This window comes from Plectropomus leopardus, chromosome 2 (genome assembly GCF_008729295.1).
Source record: "Plectropomus leopardus isolate mb chromosome 2, YSFRI_Pleo_2.0, whole genome shotgun sequence".
In the NCBI taxonomy this organism is placed as follows: Eukaryota; Metazoa; Chordata; class Actinopteri; order Perciformes; family Serranidae; genus Plectropomus; species Plectropomus leopardus.
In genome coordinates this window covers 15,193,307-15,219,808 of record NC_056464.1, presented here as the reverse complement: position 1 = coordinate 15,219,808, position 26,502 = coordinate 15,193,307, and the positions used below count along the sequence as shown (strand labels likewise).

The 26,502-nt window shown below is 38.7% G+C and overlaps 1 protein-coding gene across 1 annotated transcript in view; it reads right to left on the bottom strand.

Moving 5' to 3' along the window:
• slc2a9l2 (solute carrier family 2 member 9, like 2) overlaps window positions 1-26,502 on the bottom strand; it is a 125,283-nt gene that overhangs the window by 14,676 nt on the left and 84,105 nt on the right. Inside the window, exon 13 of the mRNA XM_042495739.1 lies at window positions 5,144-5,271. Within this exon, the coding sequence (XP_042351673.1) occupies window positions 5,144-5,271 (128 nt within the window). The remainder of the gene's footprint in view (window positions 1-5,143; window positions 5,272-26,502) is intronic.

Below are 26,502 nucleotides of genomic sequence, written 5' to 3'. Positions count from 1 at the left end.
TCACTCAATCATACTCTCTAACCCCCTGGTACTGATCTGGAATCCGAGCTTGGTGTTGTCTGAGACTGTCGCTCAAATCCTTCTGACAAAGTGCAAAACAAAGCACCTGTTTGTTTCAGACCTGTCCAAGATGAGCCTGCAAGCACAGCCTGCTTTAGTTGCCCTCTGTGATGAGTTCCTCCCATCTCTGCATGCATTGAGCTGATTGACTCCACTGATCTCAATTATCTTTTTCAGAGGAATGTTAATTAGATTTTGCTTGTCTTTTCCTTGTGGTTGCTTTAAGGCTCATTTATACTGCCTTTATGTATGAAAGTACACATCCATTTCAAACTATGTAAACGTCACTGGCCTCGTACTTACATGCGTAATTTATGTATATTACAGACACCAATAATCAAGGCAACAGTGGAGGGGGTTTTACTAACGTATCTTTTAGATGGTGGTGGCCTAAGGCCGTGAAATACACCACAAAATGGGGACAGAGAGTTCTTTACACTATATTATCAATTTCTTCCCTTTTGCCATTTTTTTAAAAATGTATTTGTCTTCTCTTACCGCCTTATTTCATTTGGACAATGCTACACTTCCCTTGTGATTCTAGAAAATAAGCAAAATGTGGACGAAATTAAGACAGAGTACAGACAGAGGCTCCATCAATTAACATATACGTATATAACTTTGTGCATAAATGAATCGCAGCCTGGCAATAGAATGGCTCAGCTCAGCCAGCCCAACCGACACAATAAATGCTGGCATTGTACATTTTCTGCAAACCATGATTATGTTACATTTATGTACATCTCACAGATATATAAAAACAAGTTATTTTCTATTTTAATTTTCAATTTTATGTTGTGTCAAGTCCATTGTTGACAAGTGGTTAGGTCTAGTCAAACAAAACAAAACAAAACAAAACAAAACAAAACAAAACTAAACTAAACTAAACTAAACTAAACTAAACTTAACTTGGGGTTAGTAAGAGATAATGTTTCCTGGTTGATTCCTGGTTTGGTTGCTGCAAATATGGTGGAAATACCCTGACCTCTTGCTAAAAAATACCTGCTGTAGTTGAATAACTCAGCGTATATACATGTAAATTGAACTTAATGTCATATATTTAAAATGAAAAAATGTAACATATCCATGGTTTACAGGAATGTACAATGCCAACGTCCTCATGGGTCACATACCCTCATTCTACACAGAGAACTGCCACATCACAGGTATTGCTAACGGAGATGTTGATTCAGGACATTTGACCCCTCAGACACCAAGTAGATTACTTGGGGGACTTAATCTCCTCTCTCCTTATTTCTCTGAACAGTCAGGTTGGCTTGGGAGGGCAGCACTGTAGGAGCTGTTCCTATCTCCAATTAATTTCAACAAGGCTGCAGTTTCCTGCACATGTAAACTTAAATGTGCTTTTTTTCAAGTGTTTGGCAGATTCTGCTTATTTAACATTCTACGTGTTTCGAACTGGCAGTCAATGAATAAACTAAAACAAACTATGGATGCAGCAGTCAGCCATGTTTTTTCTCAGTGTGGGTCTGAGTGCTCTCTACTCTGTTTTGTTACATCACTTAAATGTTACAAGGCAGCAGAGGCTGAGGGAGCATTAATGGGATAAGAGGACATTACTAAGGGCCCAGGATGTTAACCTGGAGGTGAATTTGAGTCCTTTAGATTATGTGAAAAAACTGTCCACTAATAGAGACACTCATCACATCTTTCCCCCAAAATGACTTTATGTACCATGCCACCTTGCAAATTGTTATTTGCTGCACACTTGCTATGCATCATTTTCTGTTGGCACTCCTTGACACAGCAGCCTGAAGAACTGATGCTGGAAATTCACTCACATACTACTCCCAGTATATAGTTATAGAGACTGAAGTGTTCACTCCATAGCGAACAGTATATCTAAATTTAGGACACTCGATGACACATCCTAATCTCTAACTGGTGTTGTGTCACATAATGCATGGTGGTTCTACAAAATGTGACACAGTAAGTTGAGGGTTGTTCAATCAAAGTACTGTACATGTTCAGCTGTAGGAATTTTTGAGTTCATTATATAGAATAGAAAGTAATTTTATAAAAGTTGAGAAAAACTGAGGGTAACACAACTGACATGTGCCCTCTGCACTACTAAGGCAAAATGGTATACAACATGGGTACACATTATCTTTATACTTCTATTACCTTTTTATACTTGCACACACTGCGGTTTACATTTATATAAAACTTGCCCTGTCAAAACTACATTTTACTCATTTCATAACTACTGCACACCAGTCTACCAAAGTGTTATATCTTATATCATATTTTACCCTCTGCACTATTTTATGTTTTACATCTTATACACACCTTTTACTTGTCGTTTGTTCTTTGATAAATTTTGGAGTAGCACTTTTGAGGAGAGCTTGACAACAAGAATTCTTTTGCTAACAACAGCTCCAAAAAAAGACATGAAACTTGAATTTGAAACAATACACAATCAATCCATCAAGGCGTGAAAAACCACTGATTTCCAAAATGACATATATGACCGTTCTAACAGTCGCAGTCTTAAGACGTCCTTAAGAATCACTCATAGTTTGGGACACAAACACTGGTCTCCTGGGTGAAAGTCCTGCACTTGTTTGACCCCTTCACCACATATAAGGACTTCTTCCAATGCTCCTGTAATTATGACCGCACTCACTAACGGACAAGACCTTACGATCAGTATAGCTCATATTAAGCTGCTTGCAGTCAACCTATATGGCCATTTTTTTTCTTTTCTTTTTTTGTGTGAAAGTAAAGAGATTGTAAAGTGAAAAACATTAAAGTTTAAAAAAGAAAGAGGGAGGAAGAGGCACAGAGGGAAAGAAACAGAAGAGGTAAGATGAGGAGGCAGTGATGCGGAGCCACCCGCAGCAACAGCAGCTCTTAGAAGTTGAAAGAGGATCCTGCAGTTTCCAGGAAAACATTCCAGTGTTAGACACTAATAGGCTGTTCTGTCTCAAGTTGTTGTATGTGGTTATTAAAAAAAATCCATTCACTCCCTTTAGAGTAAAGGTCTCTCTCAAGTCCTGAACATAACAAACAAGGATCAATAACTGTTATGAACTTTTAAGCATTTTAATAACAGAAAAGGAGCATTAAAGGATTCTGTTGAGGGCCAAGCTCTGGCTCAGCAAGCTTTCATTGCTCACTGCTTTCACTGAATATTTTGTTAAAGACGATTTTGTTTATCCAGAAAAGCGCAACACATGATAATGTTTTTTTTCTGTCCATATACTAAGACAAGAGGGCAACTACCTATGTAACTGCTGGAGTAAAAAATAATAAAAAATCAATAACTATAATAATAATATTAACAATTATTATTATTATTACAATTATTATTATTATTACATTCTTTTGGTACAACTGCATCTCTTTAATAACTTTTTCCGCATGTTTAAAAATATGAAAATTTACGATCATACAAGCTCTTCTATTGTCCACTGGTTGGTTTGCTAATTTAGGGAATGCTCCTGTGGGTCACATGGTGCGATCCATTTGTATTGGGAAGTCGGAATGTTCCCAAAGTTCCAGTTGAAAATATCAACTGCAACGTCCCCCTGAAGTCTGATTTTCAACCTGGAAAGTCAGAGATACATCACCAACCTTGACCAAAAAATCCAATATGACTGCTCCGCACATCAATAGTAGTGTAAGCTTCTGTCTTATTTGTGCCACACTTGAGCAGTCTAACACACAGCCCTGTCCAATCCAATCTGTGGACATATTGCTGTGGTGCTTATATGCACAAAATACGGCGATCAGTGCTAACAATAGCTAATCATGCTTGACCTAGTATTGCTGACAACATTGTAGTTTTTTTACTTGTATTTTAATTTGATCAACTAGGGTGTGATGTCATTCCCAGCTCTGACCTCCGACATCTGAGGTAAACTGAACGCAGCAATATTCAGATGTATGGCCATAGGACTTATGTGGTCATATGGGTTGGAGGACTTCTTGCAATAGTAAAAATGGCACTTACATCAACAGCGTTATTTTCTACATTTTTTTAAAACTAAAACTGAATTCACAGGCTGAGTAAAAGGCCTCGAGATGACTGAAATGCACAAAATGTGTACTTAATTTACTGCCAATATCTTACAGTTATGAGGTGAAAATCTCAGAGATTGCTACACTAACAAGGGAAATATAAACTGTGCCCTTTAAATCCTGGTTCTGTAATAAAGGCAAATACTTGGTGGGACACCCTTTAGGGCTTAGCGGTTCCTCACTGCTCTGCTAGCCGAGGTGGTGATCACACTGGCTCATAGTGAACTTATTAGCCACCAACAGTTTATTTTATAAATAAATATACATATTAATGTAACTAATAAAGGGGGGATGCCATACGTAGGTATGTGCTAAATACCTCTTTCTTATTAACAGATCATGGTTGTTGTTGTCTTTTTTTGTGTTTTAACTGTTTCTGCATTATGTTTGCATTTACTGTGCTGCACCACAAATGATCTCTTCGGGGACATTAACGAAGTCTAAAGTCACATCCAGGGCAACTTCTGTCATTAAATTAATACCATTATTGTGAAAAGCTTGTAAATCAGCAGGTATCCTTGACCCTCCCCAGAACAACCATTAGAGCTCAGTAGGTGTATAATTAGGATAGAAAATCAAAAAATACATAATATTATGTGACAGGACTAAAGAAACATTGAGTAACAAGTATGGTGACTAATGAGCGTCCACGAAGGAGGTGGAGGTGCTGGTGGAGAGCAGGCAGCAACAACTGCTCAACAGCATGGTGTGACAGGCAGCAACTGCAGCGATTAATGAGGGGGCTGATAGCTATAATGGACTGCAAGAGGCTGAAGTGACAAACATAGTTGGTGTTGGTTTAGCAGGCAATCAGATGATGTCTTTGTGTGCGCGCAGGGCTTTATTTTAGGAAATGTGTCACTTGGCTTTATTGACAATATGACCAATATGTTTACCTTTGTTTAGCTTTGTTGTCCTTGTCTGACTGTTTGTCTATTCCTGTGTATGTAAACTCAAAGCAACTTACTGAGCTCCAAAACCTGAACTGCAGTCCTGACACATTGTGTACACACCCGCATTTTTAGATAAGGTAACTCACTTGAATGAATGGAAACAGGAGGCCCACAGCAAAGTTGGACAGCCAGTTTACTGTGCCAGCGATCATGAAGGCGGCAGGTCGGTAGGACTGTTCAAACAGTTCACCGGTCAGGATAAACGGGATGCCACCTGACAGAGAAGGGAGAAGACCATTAGGTACAGCAAATAACATGAACAAACAGCTTCGCTCTGAGCATTATTATATGCTCATGCACCACATTAAGTGGAGGAATATTGCTATTGCAGGGTTGCAGGGTGTCTTCAGAAAACATACAGTGATTACACAAAGTTCAAACAGTGGACTGCAGATCTCAGATCTGTTGGTGGGAAACAGGGATTGCAGGGCAGGCTGTGTGTCGAGCGTGTATGAGAGGTGGAATTAATATAGTGTGTTTGTATAGGTTTTTTTACAGACATACTAGGCAGGATTTTCCTAACAATGTATAGACTCAAACAGGAGTAAAACCTCCAAATCATCAACCACGACCCACTTCAAATGTGTTGCAGCATATTTATCTGCAGAGACTCTGCCCTCTGTCTGTATTTTCTTTTTTTTCTTCTCATTTTCTGTGTGGCAAACAAAAGTGAACCTCAGACTGACTTATCTTCACTTTGCTGGCGAGTGTGTTTACAAACAGTAACAGACAATCCTGTGTTGCATAGAATAATGTAATGGTATTGCAATCGAGCATCCTTAACATCCCAAACAGGACTAAACTGTTCCTCCCTGCTCCCTTACAGTCAAGACCAAGACAGAAAAACATGGTCTTGGTCTTTCACTGTCTTGTAGTGTGCCTAATTTTGGAGTCTCATGGCATATCTAGTATAATTAATCTGCAGCTGCTCTAGTTCAAAATTAGACCAAACCTTTCTATGGATGTCAATTTTTGAGCCATGGCAAAGGCCAAAATGTGGCCTGAAACAGACTAAATAAGATTTGTTTTTAGCAGAGCCGATTTTCAAAAGTTCCAATCTGAAGCAGTTTAGCATTACTTGCAGACCTTACTATTAAGAAAATTGAGAGGTCAGCAGTCAATGATGGAACAGGAAAAAAAAGAAAAAAAAGAGCCATCCGTAGAATAGGCTTTTCAAATGTTGTACATCATCATAACCACTAGAGGTCCTTGAACATACAGTGATAATTGTGCACAACAAATATTAAGCTGATGGGTCCAGTAGTTCGCGAGATTAGCTGCGAACAGACAAATTGTACGGTTATTATTGCATGTCTGACAGTATAACGCCTTTCACCATCCTCCTATTCAGTTCCCACAAAACGTAATCCTGTTTATCAGAAACTAAGAAAAAATGTATATTACTGCTTCAAGGCCACTACAAAGATAGAATTAGCAATTAACGTGACTGTATTGCAATCCACAGTTTGACTTGTAAAATGAAAAGAAAAAAAAGCATTTTTCAAACTTGACTTTGATTGATAGAATACATCTGTAGGTTACTTCAGTCCAGAAACTCAACACACAAAAACAGCACTTAAAAAAGACTCACTACTGCTGATAATTTCGGAGCACAAAATAAAAATGGTAATTTGTAATTCATAATTTCACAATTCAGTCTGTAAATAAAGCCATGGGTTGTGATACTGTGTTTTGATAAGACCTAATATACCACAACTGCAGTTTAAACATTTTAAAATGGTGCCCTCCTTGTTGACGCCAGACCTTCCTCCAGCCTCTCCTCCAGTGCAATGTGCAACCAACGTTTCCAAACCTCCGAGAGCAGATGTTGACATTTGGATGTTTTGGAGAGCGATGACGTCAAACTAGGAGACTGAAATCGAAAAATTTGGCCCACTGAGTTCAATTGTAAAAGGTAGTAATTCGTCCTGACAGATGTTTGCAAACTCAGTGGAGAGAAACGCTATAGTCTCAATTCAGGAGTAAGCTTAAAAGAAAAATGTTGCTGCAGCTAAGGCTGCTTCTGCAGTGTTTAAATAATCCTGTATTCACAATGACTGATACAAACTGCTGAATGTGTTGAACACGTCATAAAACGAAATAAAAGAGCACCATCACTGCAGAGGAATCCAACTTTTAATGATGTACTTTTTCAAAGTTTGTATCCTTTGTATCTCACAGTGGGGTCTCAAAGCACTAGTAATAATTTGGAAGCAGGTGAAGGGAAATTTTTAGACCTTTTAAAGTTTTTTTTTTTTATTTTTTTTTTTTTATATTTGCACACTCTATAGGTAAATCTGGGAGAGCTGAAGCTGAATGATTGAGTGTCTCTTACGTCAATGATAATTTTCCATGAATCAGACTTTTTCCCCCCAACACACATAGTTTGTACTAATGATTCAATTAGAAGAGCTTCCTACCTCAAGAATGATTTATATCCTCTATCAGCTAACATTGTCCATGAAAAAAAAAACTTTTTCAGAGGAAATTCTGACTGCTCAATTTACTCTCTTTGCTGTTAATCCATTTCAGATATTAAATAAATAAATAATTTTCTGGCAAACTAAGATAACAAGAGCATTAGCAGAAGCCCATGGATGGACTGAATGCTGCTTCATTAGTGGTTCAATTCTTTTCTGTATGAGTATGAAAAAGCATACTCATTATTTTTAAATTTAGAATACTGGACTTGACATCTTCTTGAAGGTGAAGTATGTCTAGAGAAAAATAGTTGATTAAGTCTCATTCCCAAACCCCAACTCTTTGGGTTGGTACTTAGACTGAACCACCAATCCACAGCTCTGGTATTTCTTTTTTTTTTTTTTTTTTAAAGATTATTTTTTGTTGCATTTTCCCTTTATTGACAGTCTGAGATTGACAGGAAAAGTGGGAGAGAGAAGGGGGATTGACGCACAGCAAAGGGCCACAGGCCGGACTAGAGGTCGCCCCAAAACACCTCTGGTATTTGAAAAAACAAAACAAATCAAAAGAAAAAACCTACACACACACACACACACACAGAAAGGCATACTTGATTGCTGCAGAGCTGCGTACACAGCTCAGGAGTCTACTGACTATTTTTAGCAGGTTTTCCCATATTTAGAAAAATCCACATACACACGCTCATTTTAGTTGAAAAGGGGTATAAGGGCATTGACTGGCCTCTGGAGCCAGTCTCAAGTGAGAAAATAAGAAAACGAACATTTATATAGCAGCAACACAGTCATGCATCCCTGTAGAGGCACGTAGTCATGCAAGTTTCACGCAAGACTCATCTAGACAGGATTTACAAATTTCTCTGCCCCTCTATTATGGATGCTAGAGGAATACCACTGTTGAAAATGTAATGAACGGTGACATTTTCAGCCATATTTCATCAGAGAATAACCCTTCAGGCAGGCTGCAGATATTATGCAACAGCAAGCTGTTCAAGTTGTAGGGGGAAATAGAAGTGGAAGAGAGGTTTGGGCTGCTAGTGACTTGTGGTGGGTGAGTGAACAGTTTTGTTTTTTTTTGCAGTGGGTCAGTGTTATGAAGTTTTTGCTTGAAATGTGACTTACAACATTTCAAAGTTTAAATTTACATGTTAACAGTTATATTTTAGAGAATGCACAGAAAACAAGATAAAGTGATGGAAGAGAGACACAAACAAGGTGAACATTAATATTCACAGTCCAGACACACTAAGTTATTTCTTATCTGGATTATGTGTTATCGGGCCCTTTTTAAATAAACTGCAGCTGAACTGAATATTGGTATGTGGGTGTAGATAGTGTTCATTGTGGTGTGAGGCACACTGTGAAATGGTCTACAGTATCTAAGCAGAAACACCGGCTAGCCATGTGGCCGCATATCTCACATTTTCTCACATAGTGTTCCCTGCTGAAGTGAGATAAGTTGTCCCGGTGGAGCCTGTTTGACCACATCCGCCTTATTGTTAATGATGTAAATTACTTGACACATGGTTCTGTGGCATTATGTACTGTACACGTCTTTTACCATCCTAAAGAATTCACAAAAACATAATTTGTAGTTACAGAATTGGGCTGCATACAACCGGTATAAACTGGTACCGGTACGTGATTGGATCTGTACTTAAGTATCGATAAGCTCCATGACAAATGATGCTGCTATCAGTATTTATGGCATAAATTGTGTAACAATTATTCATTCAAACCTGATTATAACATAGCTGGCAACCTACCCCTTGTGATGATGAAGCTGCTGGCATCAGAGGTATGATGTTTATTGTTGTGCTGCTGTTAGCTGCTCTGCTCATAATAATGGTAGTAAGGGGAACGTCAGACAAGACCAAGCGGTTGAGAGTGTGGGCTCACTTTTCTAAAAGTCATGAAGGGGTAGATAAAAGCAATTTGTGACAAAGTGTAGCTGCTAGTGCAGCTTTCCATAAAAATGAAGCAGTGCAGCGTCTTTGATAGCTTTAGCAAAGCAGCTAAAGTTCATGTTAGTCCAGCAGTGGAGCCCCCAAGGTTGGCTCCGATGGCAATACTCAAAACCTTGCAGTTCACTCAGTTTGTGGAAGAAGGGTCAGTCAAAAAAACAAAAAAGCTAACTGCTTGCAACAACAAACTCTGATTATTAGAATATGATGGTCACTATGAACAAGTGATGGTGCCCCCTGAGAGTGCAGTACTACCACATTGGAGTATAAATGTGGAAACATGGCGTATACTTTGTTGTTGTGACATGCTTAGTTTTCTACACCAAAACTAAGGTGTTATTTACAACTAATATTAACATGAGGTCTGTATTTGAAGACACTATTTGGATAACAACGTTAGATCCACTAGCCTTTGCATTATGGTATTAATAAACTGTCTTATTATCTCCGTTCTGCCTATAGCTGCAACAATAAGTCTATAAATCAATAAGTTAATTGTAATAATTGTATTTGTATAACTATTTTGATTATCAACTAATCGTTTCAGTCTTTATTTTTTAAACAACAAAGCCAAATATTTTTCTAGTTGGACTCTTCTTAAATGTTAGAATTGAATACCTTTCTTTGTCATAAATGATGATGAACTGAAAAACTTAAGTTCTGCTAAAACAGACTATTTGTAGACATCACCTTGGGCTCTGGGAAATTACACAGGACATGTTTCACCATTTTCTCAGATTTTAATGACGAAACGATTCAAAGCAGCTCTAATTCTACCCACAAAGATGACAAGCAGTCCACCTCCACCTGTGGTCTGCCTAATCCGATCACATACTGATCACATGTGCATTAGTTCTCAACCTTCATCATGTCAAGGACCCATAAACTGATACACATTAAGTAACAGATCCCATGTGATAATGATTTACGTAAGAGACCTCCATCTGAAAATAGTTCGGTTATTTGATATGTTTAAGACCAGAATTTTATAGTTATTAACTACAACTGAGGAGATAACGGTTGAAGAAGTGGGTCATATGACCACAATAGTCACTCTTATAAAACGTACTCACATCTAGTTCACTACTATACTGAATAAAATAAAAATGAATAAATAAATAAATGGACTAAAATAAACTACTCCTCATTTTTCTGGGGACCCCCTGAGACTTTGCATACATACTTACATACTTGTGTATGTGCTATTTAATTACACCTATGGGAGCTATGTACTGTGTGTACTGAGATTTTTAATGTTGTTTCCTGCCAGCTGAAGTCGTTATTGCCACAGTACTACTCTAATAATCATGTTACAAATAGTGCGCACTATGTGTCAGATGTTAGTAGGTACGTCCTGCTCCTCTCAACTGTTAGGAATCCCGTTAAAAAAGGAAAAGCAACTTTAATCAATTCACATGCAAATATACATGATGACAGGAGCAGGGCAAGCAAGCAACAGCATTAGGAAGAGATTTTCTCTCTTGTTGCAGCCACAACATCCCTGATCTCAGCTCTGCCAGAAGAGGACAAATCCGCCTCACACATGATGCAGGGAGGGTGTGGCAGTTCGCCAACATGGGCATTTTGTGTGTGTGTGTGTGTGTGCGTGCGTGCATGCGTGTGTGTGTGTGTGCGTGCTGTTTAGATCTTTTCCGAGATAATCCGCTCAGTGCAAAATAGTGTTTTCCAGGGACTTGTGGACCTAATAATATGTGAAGCCTGTGTGCATGAGGGAGAGAGAAGGGAAAAAGGTCATGTGAAAATAAACTGATGTTTGAGAAATGCTCTCTGCTAGCATTAAGAATCTATAGTAACTGCACACTGTATTTAACATATATAACAGAATTCTGATCTGTACTGTTGTTTCTTTTCAGTTTTGTTGGGTATTTCCAGCCTTAAAACTTAGTGCAATTGTTGCCGCAGCATGTTCCATGTAGAGCGAAATGTGCTGGGGCGAGCCCAGGGACTATGCACTAATAAGGCCATGTATGCTATTTGGTCAGCATATGTTCATAGAGGGCCTCAGAGGAGACAGCATGTGTTGAATAATGTGGGATGAAACGCAGGTTTGCCTTCAGCAGCTCACTGATGAACAGTCACACAGAGAGTAAATGGCTAATTAAATGAATAGCCTGTTTTGTTACAACACTCCCTGTTAAACAGATAATCCAACACTCTTTTAAAGGAATAAAAAGGCCTCCTGGAGATTTGCCTACATATGTGACCACTTGCTCTAAGAGCCATTTATCAAAAGATCTATGAATTATGTTGTGTTTCTACTTTATGGCGTGTTTATATTAAAAGAGAATTTTTTATGTGCTCGAAAGTTTGTTTTTTGCTGCTGGGGAATATATCAATTTTTATTAGAATATGTTCATGCTATATGTACAACACAGAGCAGTTATGAAATGTATGCATCAATTCACTTAATCCGAAACAATGTATTTAATTCAATCCAGTCACAAAAAAAGGCTGCTAGGTTTAAGCACAACAATACTTTGCTATGGTGAGGGAAGATCATATTTTGCTTGAAATATCAAGTTTGAATGACACAATGCCAGCTTCAAAAGCAACTATTTCCTGGTTATAATAATAATAATAATAATAATAATAATAATAATAATAATAATAATAATATGTAGCACTACCCCTTCTGGAAAAAATAGCAATAGGTTTGGTACCTAAAACACCACTGGAAAAACAGCACAGGCTGTAACAAAAACATTCACGTTTGGGGCCTAAAAATCTGCACAGCGACAGGATGCCTCAGAACATCCATGTTTGATGCCTAAAAAGTTGCTGGAAAACAGCAAAGGGTCAGAATGAAACATCAATGTTTGGTCAAAAAAAATCAGCTGTAAACACTATTAGAGGCCTGTGTTGGTCTTGGTTACGTAGTTGATACGCCATCCACCCTCCACCTCCTGAGACAAGTCAGCAGATATACCACGTCATTTTAAAATCACTGAAATGATACATTTGAAACACAATTGTAACCATTTGTAATTTGCAGAAATGTACAATGCCAACAATTTCGTCCAGTGACTGGGCTGATTAAGTCCATGTTGACTCAAAATACAAGTGGTGCTTTGCTGGTACAAAGTTCTGACATCCATGTCATCAGAAAGGGAGGAAAGCAATGTTGGTAGCCTCTTTGATAATCAGAACCTCTAAGGTTTTCATTTGGCCATTAAATCAATACTTATAAGCATTTCACCATCTGATGCGATGTAAGTGGATAATTTAATTTTGTAGGTATTGAGGACCTGAACTGGATTAAAGGATAATTTTACTGGTGAATATTTAGTAAACAGATGGTTGATCATTTAAAAGCCCATTAGATGTAAATGCAAATCACAACAGCAGCTCCAAATAACATAGTACAAATTTAATCTGACACAAGTGAATCCCTGATTCTTTTTGGTTTGGATTTTTGACAGGAGTTTGTGCACTGCAATCTGTTTCAGTATGACCTCCTGAGATATCACATTTTCAGGTGGTCGTCAACACTCCATCGGTGCCAGCGCCTGGATCTGTTGTGCCTCAGGCGGAGAGTCACAGATGAGAAAGCCGCACCAGAGGTTACTGTTTTTTCCACTCGCAATTGGTTTTGACAGGATTTTAACTGGCTCATCTGTATAGTTTATGAGTGAGCAGGGATCCTATTTCATGGCTCAGAGAATGTTTGGATTGTAAACCATATTTTTAATACCCTAAATTATACAGAAATATTATTGATTAAATTCAGTGTTTTGGGGATAATTTTCCAACAGCAAAAAAATAGTCAATATTTGTTTGTCTCAAGCAGAAAGGATTTTCTCGTAGCACTACGTGTGCCCTTGCAGTGACACGTGGTTTGCGCTCCACTGTTCACAGATGTATGCTTGTGATATTATCCAACATCACACACTCTATAAATAGAGATTAATTATATAATAAGATATAGTGTCACACCAGCAGAATACTGCCCCCCAACAAAACACATGAAACATCCGAGTATCGCTGCAGCAGTGTGAGCAGAGTGACACAGTTGGACATTCATGCACATAACATGCGCATGCAGAGTGCGTGCATGCAGACAACTATGCAAGATTTGCCATAAACCTGCAGCACCATTCATAAGATTATTGGATTTTGAATTAAAAGCTTCACATACTTACATACAAAAATAATTATTAATATTGACAAGCAAAGGATCAATTGAATGTTAAGACATATCAGGATCAGACATGGCTTAAAGGTCCAGTGTGAGGGATTTAGGGGCTTTACTGGCAGAAATGGAATATACTATAATAATGTTTTCTTCGTTGTATTATCACCTGAAAAAAGACAGAAACATGTGTCTACAGTAGCCCAAAATAGATAAACCAAACACTGGCTTTCAGATAGGGCCCTTTTCATTTTCACACTTTCATGTTGGCCAGTGTAGTTAGCAACCCTATGACAGGAGCATTGGAAAAACATTGCTTTTGTTCAACTTGAAACTGCTTTATTCAGTGTTTCCACTGGTTCACATTACCGCGTTTGTTTGTTTTGGAGAGGAAGAGACCTATGTGGATAATTTGGCTCTCACTAAAAAGCTCCTGAGCGTCCAAATCTTAAGTTATCAGAGAAAAAATGTAAGCACACATTAACAGAAGCAGTGCTAGCAGTCCATCTCCAACATACCAAACAATATTAGCGAAAACACTAATTTGCTAATTACTAATCTGACTGGGAGAAGCGTCAGTTGGTTCTAATCTGCAATCCTCACTGCTAGATGCCACTAAATCATCCAAATCTCACACACTGTTCCTTATAGCACAGTGTACTACTACTGATAATAATAATAACATCTTAGATTTATATGGCGCCTTTCATGATACCCAAGGGTGCTTACACAATTAAATAATATATTGTACGGCACTAGTATTTAACTTGCTATGCATCTGAGCACTATGAGGGAGTTTAGAGATGCAAAATGAAGTTTATCTGAAGTTCATTTAGGAAATTTTTTATGCCTCTCATTCTCGCTCAACCAGCCAGACCAGATTTGGACATAATCTCTCAGAGTCCTCATACCATTGCTATCAAACCGTCCCTGCCAGCTGTCATCTCGGAGCAAAATTGATGTAACAACCATTCACCTCCAGTGCTCACGGTTCTTCCATCACCAGAGAACGGCTTTACATCACATTCATCCAGATTCTTATCTCTTCACCGTCTCCTTTATCTAGACTCCATCGGGGGACAATTCTGTACTCATGGAATCTCTGCCTTCTAAAAAATGACATCTGATGATGTTGTGATGGTATTTTATTGGCAAGATTCCTCATATTTCTAATAGAGTTATTTCACTCTTAAATTAAGTCTTTCCTGATTTTCTTCCTCTGTAAATTTTCAAATGAAGACAATTTTTCAGAGAGGAAAATCTTGAGCAATGCACAGATGGACTAAAGAGGAATGGCAGGTGTAAAAGTGAGCTATGTGATGAGTCATACAGTACAATTTAAGGGGAGGTGTAGACTGAAAAAAAATATGCTGATGATGTGATTTTAATTCACCGACCACCTGCAGCGATGACAGCACAGCCATGGAGAATAACCACTTTTCATTTTGATGTGACAAAGTGTGATAAGCAGAACATGATCTGAACTGTTACATGCTGACAATGATAAGAGTGGGGAACATAAAATCTACAAAGCTGTGTTGACAGGCCAGGTTTGATAGCAAAATATTGGAGTGTCGCTGCTCTCACTGCACACCATTTCATAATGTCAATACAGCAGATCAGCTTCTACTGAACTGGCACACTTTGTAAACAGAGTGATAAATCATCTTCACACAAATATAGATGTATAGGTATTGCAAAGCTGCAGGAATCTGGAGCTATGCATAGACGTGTGGATAAATAAAGGGTTTTGCTTTGGAGAAAGTCACTTTATACAGCATCAGTGTTTATAGTAAATGCAACCATATTATCTGTAAAATCCTCTAAAATAATTTACAACTACAACTACACAATAGAAATTTAATTAAACTGATTATAATCAGTTACATTTATGAGACTGACAAATGACAGATTAAAAAACATCAATTCAGCTGCATCAATTCAAATATACCAACACGTGTTTGGACAGGAATGAGCAGACTTTCCTGTGTCCACTTTTTTGATCAAGGTCCTCTCGATTCCTATGCCTTTCATTGGAGAAAGACACAGTTTTATTTGAAATGTAGTACTTAGATGTTGCAGGACATCTTTGTGTTTGATGTAGTAAGATATCACCACGGCACTGCAGATCTGCCAAGTCCTCAGAGCGGCCAGAACAAATTACAGCATCAACTCAGGTCTCAGAATACTTATTTTTTTAGGGGCCATATCCACTTTCCTGAAGCCAAAATCTTTTTTTTTTATTCTTTGCAATGGTAGCACTGTGTATTTATGCCACGCTGCAAACACTGAGCCTCTACTCTGCATGGAGCACTGCACGGCTTTTTTTTGAGGAAAGTTCAAAAATGTTCAACTTTGAGTAAAATGCTGCCCAATCACAGTGGAAGAGGGACAAGACAAACACAAAAAGATCAACCGTCACAGGTTTGCTACAAGTGCTGAACAACAACAATGGAGAAGTACTGTGTCAATTTACTGTATGTATGGATGAATATGTTTTGCCTCTCATGAACCCACGTAGACCAGCAGATCTGTGTGCTCTCTCTACGTGCTTCAGCCTTCCCCATCATCCAGAGCAAGGGCTCTATCTTATGCCAACATCTTTACTTCCAAGAGTATTCCGTATCATAGCAACCAGATGCAACCAAAGCCCGTTAGCTGAAAAAAACGCTTTGCATCAAAAGTGTTTTCGAGCGCTCCAAGCTGGATGCTTCACCTGGAGCACCTGGTATTTTCAGCTGGTAAAAAAAACACTTTGGTTGACACAAGGATTTAGAGAGGTTTATAAATGTATTTAATATATTGGTAAAATTATTAGATGTGTGTTAAGTGTAATTATAGTCTGGTGAAACCTATCCATCTATTTTCTTCTGTTTTTCCAAAGCTGGGTTGTGTGGGGGTGGCAGGCTGACCAGCGTACTCCACATGTCCCTTTCCCCAGCTACGCTTTCCACCTCCTCCAGGCATTCCCAGGCCAGATGAGATATGGTCCGTTTAGCATGTTCTGGCTCAGCCTGAGGCCTCCTACCAGTTGGATATGCCCGTAAATCCTTGACCAAGAGGCGCCCAGGAGGCATCCTGATTAGAAGCCCCGACCACCTTAATATGAATATATGGGAAATATTAATATGTTCAACAGCTGAACAAGATAAGAGGATTACAGTTCTTGACTGTGACCGCGTAAACTGATAGTTAACACAAGAGCAGAGCCCTCAGCCTTTCTTCCCAACAAAAGGAAACCTGCTCCAGCTGGTGAAGCAGGGCAAGGGATGGATGGAGAATTGACAACATCTCAAGTGTACTTTTCCACAGCGAATGCTTCAGGACCCCAAGGAGAGTAAATCCTTCCCAGTGGAGGACAGGCTTCTGGCAGAAGATCAATGTCACAGTCATAAAGAGTGTGTGAGGAAAACACTGTTTCCTGATTTTTCGTAAACACCTCTCAGGGGTCTGTGCACACAAGAGGAATATTACATGAATCAGTCTGACAGGAGACATCATCTTTGGGAAGTACAGGCAAGAAACGACTACAATCTGCTCCACAGGGGGCCCTATTTGAAGCAATCATACCAGGGACGACTGAGAATTACAGGACTTCTCCACATTCATGACTTATGTTTTATGCAAAATGTTAACTTTGTAATTAAAATGGGTGCTTGATGTTTTCACTCATGAATCTCAAGTTGGCAGATTATTCAAACCATATACAGCATGGCAAGATAGAAATATTTAAATATTAGCAGATAGGCTTGGGCGGTATCACCGTATTACGGTATACCAGGGTATTTAGAAATCCAGAAAGTATGTTTTTCAATACTGTTACATATACAGGCGTTCCTCTTTCTATCACACTCACTGTATGTTGTGCACAGCACGCACCACCTGAGCTCAGTCTCTGGTGTCCACTGATGGAACAGGCAGCTGGGCTGAAAATAATTCTAACACCTAGTGGTGGAGGGATAAGATACAGGAGAGTAAACTGCCTGCAGCCAGCAACAGCAGAGAGAGACCAAGGGAAATAACCAATTCTTTCGACCAAACCGGAGCTACTGATTGTTGGAAAAGTGGACTTGCAAACTAATTTAGATTTCTAGCAAGAGTAACCAAGATGGTTTGGGTGAGTATTATTTTGTTTCCTTTGAGTTTGACTAAAGTGTGTTGTATGATGAGCTAACAAAGAAATTAAGCCTTGTCACTCTTAGTGATCGTGAGAAACTTTAATTCAAAAGGTGTACAGTTGTATTTTTAGGGAGGGTATGAAGGTATGAAATCATACACACTGCCCAAGCCTGTTAGCAATTGCACTTCAGTTGTTTCATAAAGATAAGATACAGTTAAAGACATTAACCAATCACTAAGATGATTAGAGCCACCAAACACAAGAACACACATCCACACAAATAAATCCAGGTGTTCAGAAACAATTTCCCTCTCACGAAGTCATGACCCATCAGCCTTTACTTTTTCCTAATTTTCTTTTCCACTTCGAATTAAATCTTGACCTAATACTGGCTGTTACACATCATTAAGTTTCACCTTGGCTGTAGTTCAGTCTCCTCATGTCACCTCTGAATATTTTGCTCATGGCTGCAAAAAAGGAGATGCCTCTCTTGTTGGGATGTGTTCACATCTCACCCCTAGTATCTCTAAATGCCTGCGAACCTCTCACAGTAGCAAGTCTGGTTGCCCCATCATGTGTTTGTTTCCAACTCTCATATGAGAGGCGATTCATCTTGTTCAGTGGTCCTCTGTCGTATCCTCTATGGCCTGTCTGTCAGCACTCTGTAACCCCCTCTATATCTTTCCTTCCCCTATATGGTCTTTTCTCCCTCCAGAGAATTGACTGAATACACTATCCAACTATAAGACGAGACCACAGGGTCTGCTCCACCACGCTGTGCACACAATCACTGCAAAAGAAATCCATAGCTTTGAAGCAAAAGTTGATGGATTTATCTGAGCTTTCTGTTATAGATGTGTGCCCTTTGAGTGAAGAAATAAAAGCAATAAAACCCATTGGGTTTACACCACAACCCTGTATTTATGAACTCACAGTCTGAGGTGACACAAAGTTTTCAGATTGGTGCTCACACCAAAACAATCGAGATTGACAAATAGCACTACAGGTTAAGACGAAAAATGTGTATTTTTGATTCGGGGTGAACTGTCCCTTAAATAAGAAAATTCCCTGACTCTGACAATTGTTAATGCATGCCACATGTTGTAAGTACATGCGTAATACCCACAGGGAAGTTGAATGAGAGATAGAATAGCTGAAGTTAATTAATGTTCTATAACGGATGAATTAAAACAAAAGCTCACCTGCAGCCTTAGGTCACAAGCGAATGCCGACAGTTTACGTTATTAATCTCACTGCCAGAGGGGGTAATGTACACGATTTGCTTATATACCGCAGATCCCAAAACACTGTTGCTTAATGCAGCTTTCAGAGCTTGACATGGCATATACTTTACCTGTTAGTGAGTGAGAGGCAGCTGTAAATAATCTGCCTGAATAGGTAAGTTGCTTCTTGAATTAATTAACAAACATCACGTAACTGTTACTGTTAACCAATAAAGTGTTTTAATTTTAGTGCATAAGTATTTCATTTAAGTCATGGGGCACATTTTGATGGGAAAACGCATTCACAAAGAGGAAAAAGTAAGCAAAACCAGGAGAGCATTTCTATTTGGTGATCTGCATGTAAACTGTGAGGGCCGAGCCATTTTCTCATGGTGACGCTCTGTTAACATTGGAACAATAAAAGGTTCAGTGTGATTTGACAGGGAAAAACAATTAGCACAGAACAATGTGTATCTAGCCTCATTTGTTTTTCCATAATCAACTCCTGGCAGCGTCTCACCATCACGCACAAAAGAATATCATTTGCATTTTATCACGCAAATAAAATGCAGAAACACCAGGTGGGCTTATCTGTTTGTTACTGAAGTGAGCAAATGTTTTTGTTCAAATCCTGACGGAATCATGCAATTGTAAAGATGCTGAAGGAAAAACATCTGAGACTCATCTTGATTTGAAATAAATACATGTGTCCAACAGCTTATCGTCTGTGCGAAACTGAAAGCTACAGGCTAACTAAATAGCCAAAATGCTAGACAGGCTCTTCTCATGCTAGAGCATGTGAGCGGGAGGATTTTGGCTGAGGCCTGGAGCACCTTTTATAAAATCCTGGAACGTCACCTTATCTCTCGCTCCATCCCGCTCCGGTACCGCTTACACCATATATCTTAAACATGTCTGACCCAAGAAGTACTTTAAAAAGGAAGCTGTGAGGTCAAACATACAGGTCTACCATTCCTGTAAAAGTTACAGATGACAATGATATGGTACAAGAATGTGGCGACATAGTTTCAGTCAGTAAAGATTCACTCTGTAATTGCATTTACCAAAAGTCCGAAAGAGTACTGAAAAACTGGAACATGCAATGGCGTGTGATTTGGGTTGTGACTGACAGCAACATGATAAAAGCAAACCTCCTCCATGGCACTGAGGAGGAAGATAGTGACATGACCATGGGTGCCAGCAGCAGCCTTTGAACAGGCGAAACATACTGCTCCGTTTCGCAGGAATTACTTGTCATTGCTCCACTCCACTCACATGCTCTGTCATGCAATGCTCGTATGTTTCTCTACGAAAAGTAACAAACCAAAGTTCATACATGAAGATATTCTTTTTCCAAATATTGGCTTCTTTTTAAAGGGGAATTCTGCTCTCATTAATTACCATCAAATATAATGTCTAATGTTCATATCAAACTCCAATAATGAGGCAAACCGATTTAAAAGTAGTCCCTGTGAGCAAAACCTCAGGCTTTAGACCTTTCTGAGTACTCATATCCCAATGTTTTTTCTTCTTAGAGACAAGCTGACTTCATCAAACTCATTCCACTGACTGCAATGATGATGCAGGGATGGCAATATATGAAAGGCCCAGAAACAGTGACAAATATGAGCGGACAGAACTTTTTGGGAGGGGGTTTATAGAGACAGGTGCTAAATGGATGATTTCAGACAGAGAGTGAATACAGGTTCCAGCACAGACAGTATGAGTAAAATAAAGTACTTACTGAACACACAAGAGCATTAGGTTTCAAGTAAAATGGATGTATGCACCTTGATGTTGCTTTCCTAAAAAAGTGAGTATGAAATCCCCAAAACGCCGGCAAACACATTTAAAGTCAGTTACAACTGATATACACCAAGAGCAGTAACATTCTGGCAGGCTTTTACACTTTGAGCCTTTTGTTTACCCAACAACTTACTGCAGTGGGTGTGAGGTTGCGTGGGTCAGACGCTGTAGGTCTTCCATAGCCAAAACCACATCTGTGTCACATCAAATCTGTTATTTAGTGTTTAAATCTAGAATAAAATGTTCTGCTTGCAGATGTTCTGCTTTCGTTGTTTCAGTGTTTGTCTACAGTTTTGCACTGTGGTAGTCACTAAAACAAAGAAAAGCTCAAAGCATTTGTATCATTCTAATCAGTGATCAGATGAAAAACGTCGTTCCTAATTGATAAGCAAAATGAGGAGTGCTTCTCAGAATAACTAAGCTCAAATATATTTTCATTCACTAATGTTTTACTGACACTCCTGACTCCACTGTTTAAAGCACTTTATTTATACCTCTGTTTTTTTAGGGACAGATGCTGTTATCCCCACAAAGTGAGAAAAGTTTAATGTGATAACACTTTCTATTGGGTTGTGAAGGCCGTTCAATTTTAGCTTCCATTGACCCCTCACCTTTGTTCTTTTGCCAAAGAACAGAAAGACACTTTTTCGACCACAGAATGGAAGAGCAGAGTGTGAAGAGGAGAAAAAAATGGAGGGATGTGCTTGCAAAGCAGAAAAATCAACTTTGAAACATAACAGAAAAACTGTGCAGGCTTCTTGGAGTTACACGCAGATTTAGGTGTTCAGTGTGAGGGATGGCAGCATGGGTGTGAAATGTTTATTTTCATACTAGGCAACAGTCTAATCTCTGTTTTACGTGACAAGTGAGTCTCTAGGATTTATTGATATAATTTTGCAGCTGTGAAAGGAGCACACACCACTTTCACATCATGTTCGTGATCTGACAGTATGGTAAATTGATGCATGAGTATCTGTGGTGTCACTGTCACAATGGCAGACCTATCTCCACACTAGATTTTGAAAACATGCTCACACATAGAGACAACACATAAATACTTGCATGATGAACGATGTAAAAAAATCGCATGTTGCGTGTATTAAGGTGCCTTTAGACTGTTCGATAACAATGATCGTGTGCATTCATTACATGTCAAATTGTGTGAGATTAATCCTACCAAATCTTAATCTATGTCAGAATGTACAGTATCACGTTGTGTCAGATTGTGCGATGGATGTGTGGTGAATTGTAATCGTCTGATGTAAACAGATATCTGGATATAAGAGCAGAGGCATGGCCTTGGCACAGGTCATCCAGCTCTACTCATATTTTGTTTTGCCTCCATCATTCACTCATTTCAGTGTTATCAATCAACTAAATAGGCATTATTAGTTGTTATCAGCGTCATAGATATGGGTTCAAAGGGCCCTGCTACACCCACTATGCTCAGAATGCCAAATATCAGCACAATGGCTTTACAGTGTTGTTAGTTCACTTTTTATTAGGCAAAGGCACAAAGACTTTGCTTAAAAAACATCATACTTTGTCTTAAAATAACTGCATCATAAAATAAGTATGTCACACACTAAAAATACCTAATTTGTCTTTAGCTTTGTTGTGTCTTGGGAGAAAGAAAACAATAAGAACAAGGATCAATTTTCTTTTTTAATGGCTTTATAGATGGAAACCGTTTTTGTTGGTTTTGTCCACATTAAATAAGAGAATGTATCCGCATGTGCCAGTGGTCTGTTTGTTTAGGTCCTGGCCACAACCATGCAGCAAATACATTCTTATATTCTTTTGGGTGAAAGAAATGTGTTGCATGACACATTCATCACTCTGACCAACCTCGCCATGTGGACGGTGGACTTGTTCTTCATACTAACATTATATCTGTTTTTGTTTCCCCCCAAACTGTATTTGACTTCTGATATGCTGTGCCAGTCAATGTATTCAGCTACACTATTTATTGTTATATTCTGATTAACTGGTTTGTAGATGTGGGTTGTAGCTGAAGTCACATTGCAAGACTTTGGTCCTAAATCTGACACTGACAGAGTTTTTAGGCTGACTTATGTTGGACGTCAAAGCTAAAGCTGAGCTGCGTTACATTAACAACTAAAAATTTTGTCACATTTTACCACATTAGGTCCAGGTCAGACATACATGAGCTTAATACAGAAAAATCTAATTTCTGCTGTTTACCTCCCAACTCACAACAAAACATAAAAGTTGCTACTGTAATTACTTTCCAGAGTTGTAAAATCCAGTCTGTGAGTATTATTATTGCAGTGAGGGGAAACTTACTTGTTTGTATTTCATTTGCTAATCTGTACTTTAAACAACATGCCCCCACCAATGAAGACCCCTCTTAACTATTTTAACACAGGGATGTTTTCTTACAGAAAAAGCACTGCATATGATGTCTACAGAGGAAGCAAAAAGGCAGAGATTTAAATTAATGCATTTCATACTGTGGAGCAACAACTGGCTACTTCAGCTTCAGCTGAGTCACTGCTGTCATCGAAAGCTGCAGGACCAAGTGTGATGAAGCTGCACTAAATGTTGAGTTTGTGTCCGACACACTGAGGATACTGTTTCTCTCAATGAGATGGCTCCCACCGAATTACACTGCATGTAGTATATATCAAAAGGAACAGATCTATAAAGTTATCATAATTTGTGAATAAATGGGCACATACATTTTTACTTAAACCTACACTGGATGCATTACAGTTCAGTCACAGCTGTTTTCAAATGCATTTATTCCACATATAGTGATGACACCCACTGACCTCATAAATGGGAACATCTACAGGATGCAAATTAATGTGAGTTTATACGAGGTCACTGCATCACTGTGGTGTCGCATTGGAACACTGGAAGCTCCATCTGCAAAATCTCTACAACAAATTGGAAAGCAGGGATCAACTTTCAGTTCTCAATAATTAAAGTAAAACTGAACATATGGAAGGAGATCACGCTGCAGATGTTTGCCATCACATCCTCGCTGCCAAAGATGTTAAATTTTAGTTGCTTGTTTTTAAAGAGTCACACAGAGTATGTCACAGCCACTTAAAGAAACATCAGGGAAAAGCTGCTCGTCACAAACTAATGAACACGTCAGAGCATCTCTAGGAAGTGTGGGTCTCTGCTGCCCCTCATGGGAACATGACAGCCTGCTCAGTGTTGATACTATTTACTTATCGACAGGATGGAGGAGAAAGCCCTCTGAGGACTAAATTTCCAATTGGAAAATATTTCTCCTCCACTTCCCACTTTCAAAAGGGTTAAAATTAAATCATCTCTGTCAGTGTGATTTCTTATACAGCAACAGCTCCAGGTGTTATCAAAGTGCCAGCTGTCATCCCATCCCATCCTGAATGCAGAAACAGGAGGATATCTGGTCTTGTTAGTTTTTCATACATAGGCACCAGCATAACAAGGGTTGTGAAAGGACTTGAAGAGTTGTTTTCTCTGGTTTGACCAGGTGGCAGAATCTGACACAGTCAGAAGGAGCCTCAGAGAGAGAGAATCAACAATATCCAGTTAATGAGATGACAGTGTCAGCCTGCGAGAATGAGAGAAAAATTAGGGTCAAGAACCTTTGAGAATGTCTTCGTTTTAATTCAGCTTAATTCAGCTTAATCTGAAATTGTAATGTATAAGATCTTTGGGAAGAGCTTTTTCTATCCAATACATTAAAGCTGTGTCTTTGTTACTTGTGACTTTGTTGAAACTGTCTCATATTCACACAGCACTGTATGAGACATACAATCTGAGAAAAAGAAAGCACATTCTTCTGCCTACTCTTTAGTCTATCCCACTCCCACGGCTTCCTCCCATTAGATGATTACGGGAATTTGCTCACCTACTTAACCATTCAAACTCTGCCATAATCTTTTTCAGCAACTTATGCTGCTACTGTCAAACTTTGAATCTATTCTCCTGTCTGCTGCCATCAGCTGTCATTTTAGATGGAATCGTCGCACACTTTCGCCCCATTCCTCTCCAGTTATCATCTCTCGCGTCCAAGATGTGCTCATTAAAAGGCCACTCTTCTTCACATCCAGATCCCCAGCTCCCTCTTTATCTCATCTCATGATCACCACCAGCATCTAGACTCCATAGGGGGTATTCCCTAATCCACCATGGCTTTTATACCCTCCTCAAACATATGGCATCACCATGGGATCTAATCTCCAAAGACTTTTCACACTTTTCACGCTTATGTGCACATAAATAAATATTCCTTTCTCTTGGAACAAGTTTCTCCTGATTGAAATGGCCTTATCACATGTGGATAAAAATAACCAATCGGAGCCTAGGAGTCTTTAACACAGCAATTAGTTAACACCATTCTGTCACTGCATTGCCTTTTTCTCCCCTCAAATGTATTGAGAAAAATATTTTAGTGTATTCTTTTGCTGGAAAAATGAAAAAGGTTTGTAACTCTGCTGCCATGTTGGAAACGGTCAAGCCAAAACAATAATAATAATAAACTCAATTTATAGAGTACTTTTACAAGTTTTAGCTCAAAGTACTTCAAAATAAATATGCAGCACATTGAAACATTAGCAAATGGACAGCAAAATTAGACAATATATTAAAAGCTTTATAAGTCAAAGTAAAAAGAACAGAGACCAATATAAATAAAATACTCAATGAAAAATAATAATAACAGAAAAGAAGAATAAAGAGTCAAAATAAATAAATAGATTTTCAGCTGATGTTTATAAATGTTCACCTGCTCCATGTCTCTTATTGTGCTTATGCTTTTGGTAGGGTATTCCATAATTTTGGAGCAAAGTTCATAAAAGTTGCCCTGTCTTTTTTTCTTGTGCATATAGTTGTGTGTATTTAAAACCCAGCAGTAAAAGATCTGAGGCTTGTAAAGGTTTTTATAACAATAAAAAGTCTGCAATGTAGGCCGTTCCCGAACCATTAACAGCTTTAAAAACAAGTAGAAGAACCTGAATTTTTTTTTCTTAAGGATATGGGAGCAAATGGAGGGTAGCTAAACCCCGGGTAATCTTTTTCACCTGCCAGAGCAAAACGTGCTCATTTTACAGCTAAACAGTACACTAAAAATGTTTCTGAAATTATTTGAGGGGAGAAATAGGCAATGCAATATAAAAATGTTGATTCATATTTGATCAGCGCTGCCTAGTTTGGCATTTTGACAACAGTTCAGAGCCTTGATTATCATGACTGACAGATGTATTTCAGACTCATTGGCTATGATTGGTAGTTTCTATGAGCCAAATTCACTTCTAACAAATGCCACAAGAAGCAGAGACAGAAGAAGGAGGTACATTATATTTTTCAGGGACTATATGTTTGTCAGTTGCCAGTTTCATAACAGCAGTAATAAAGTTAACAGTAGTTTTAAGAAAGTGGAAATATAAGGATGGAGCTACTCTTCTGCTAAAAAAAAAACATTTCCATGCCCTGAAGTGTCAAAGGATGACCTCCACTGCATTTGTCGGCTATCTCTATGGTGACAGACGAACACATGGTTAACTTCGGGAACCTATACAGTGACTCACAGCCTCCAGCAGTGAGAAGACCCAATTAACCTTGACTAGACATATCTGCTCTGGGTACTCCTCACTATTTCTGGTGTTTGACAGAAGAAGAGATTTGTCTCAGCCGATGGCAGGTCAACTCATCAATCATGTGACTCAAACCATCTGAATATCTGTCAGTGAAAGATCTGCTAAAGATTCCTCATCTGGAGCTCC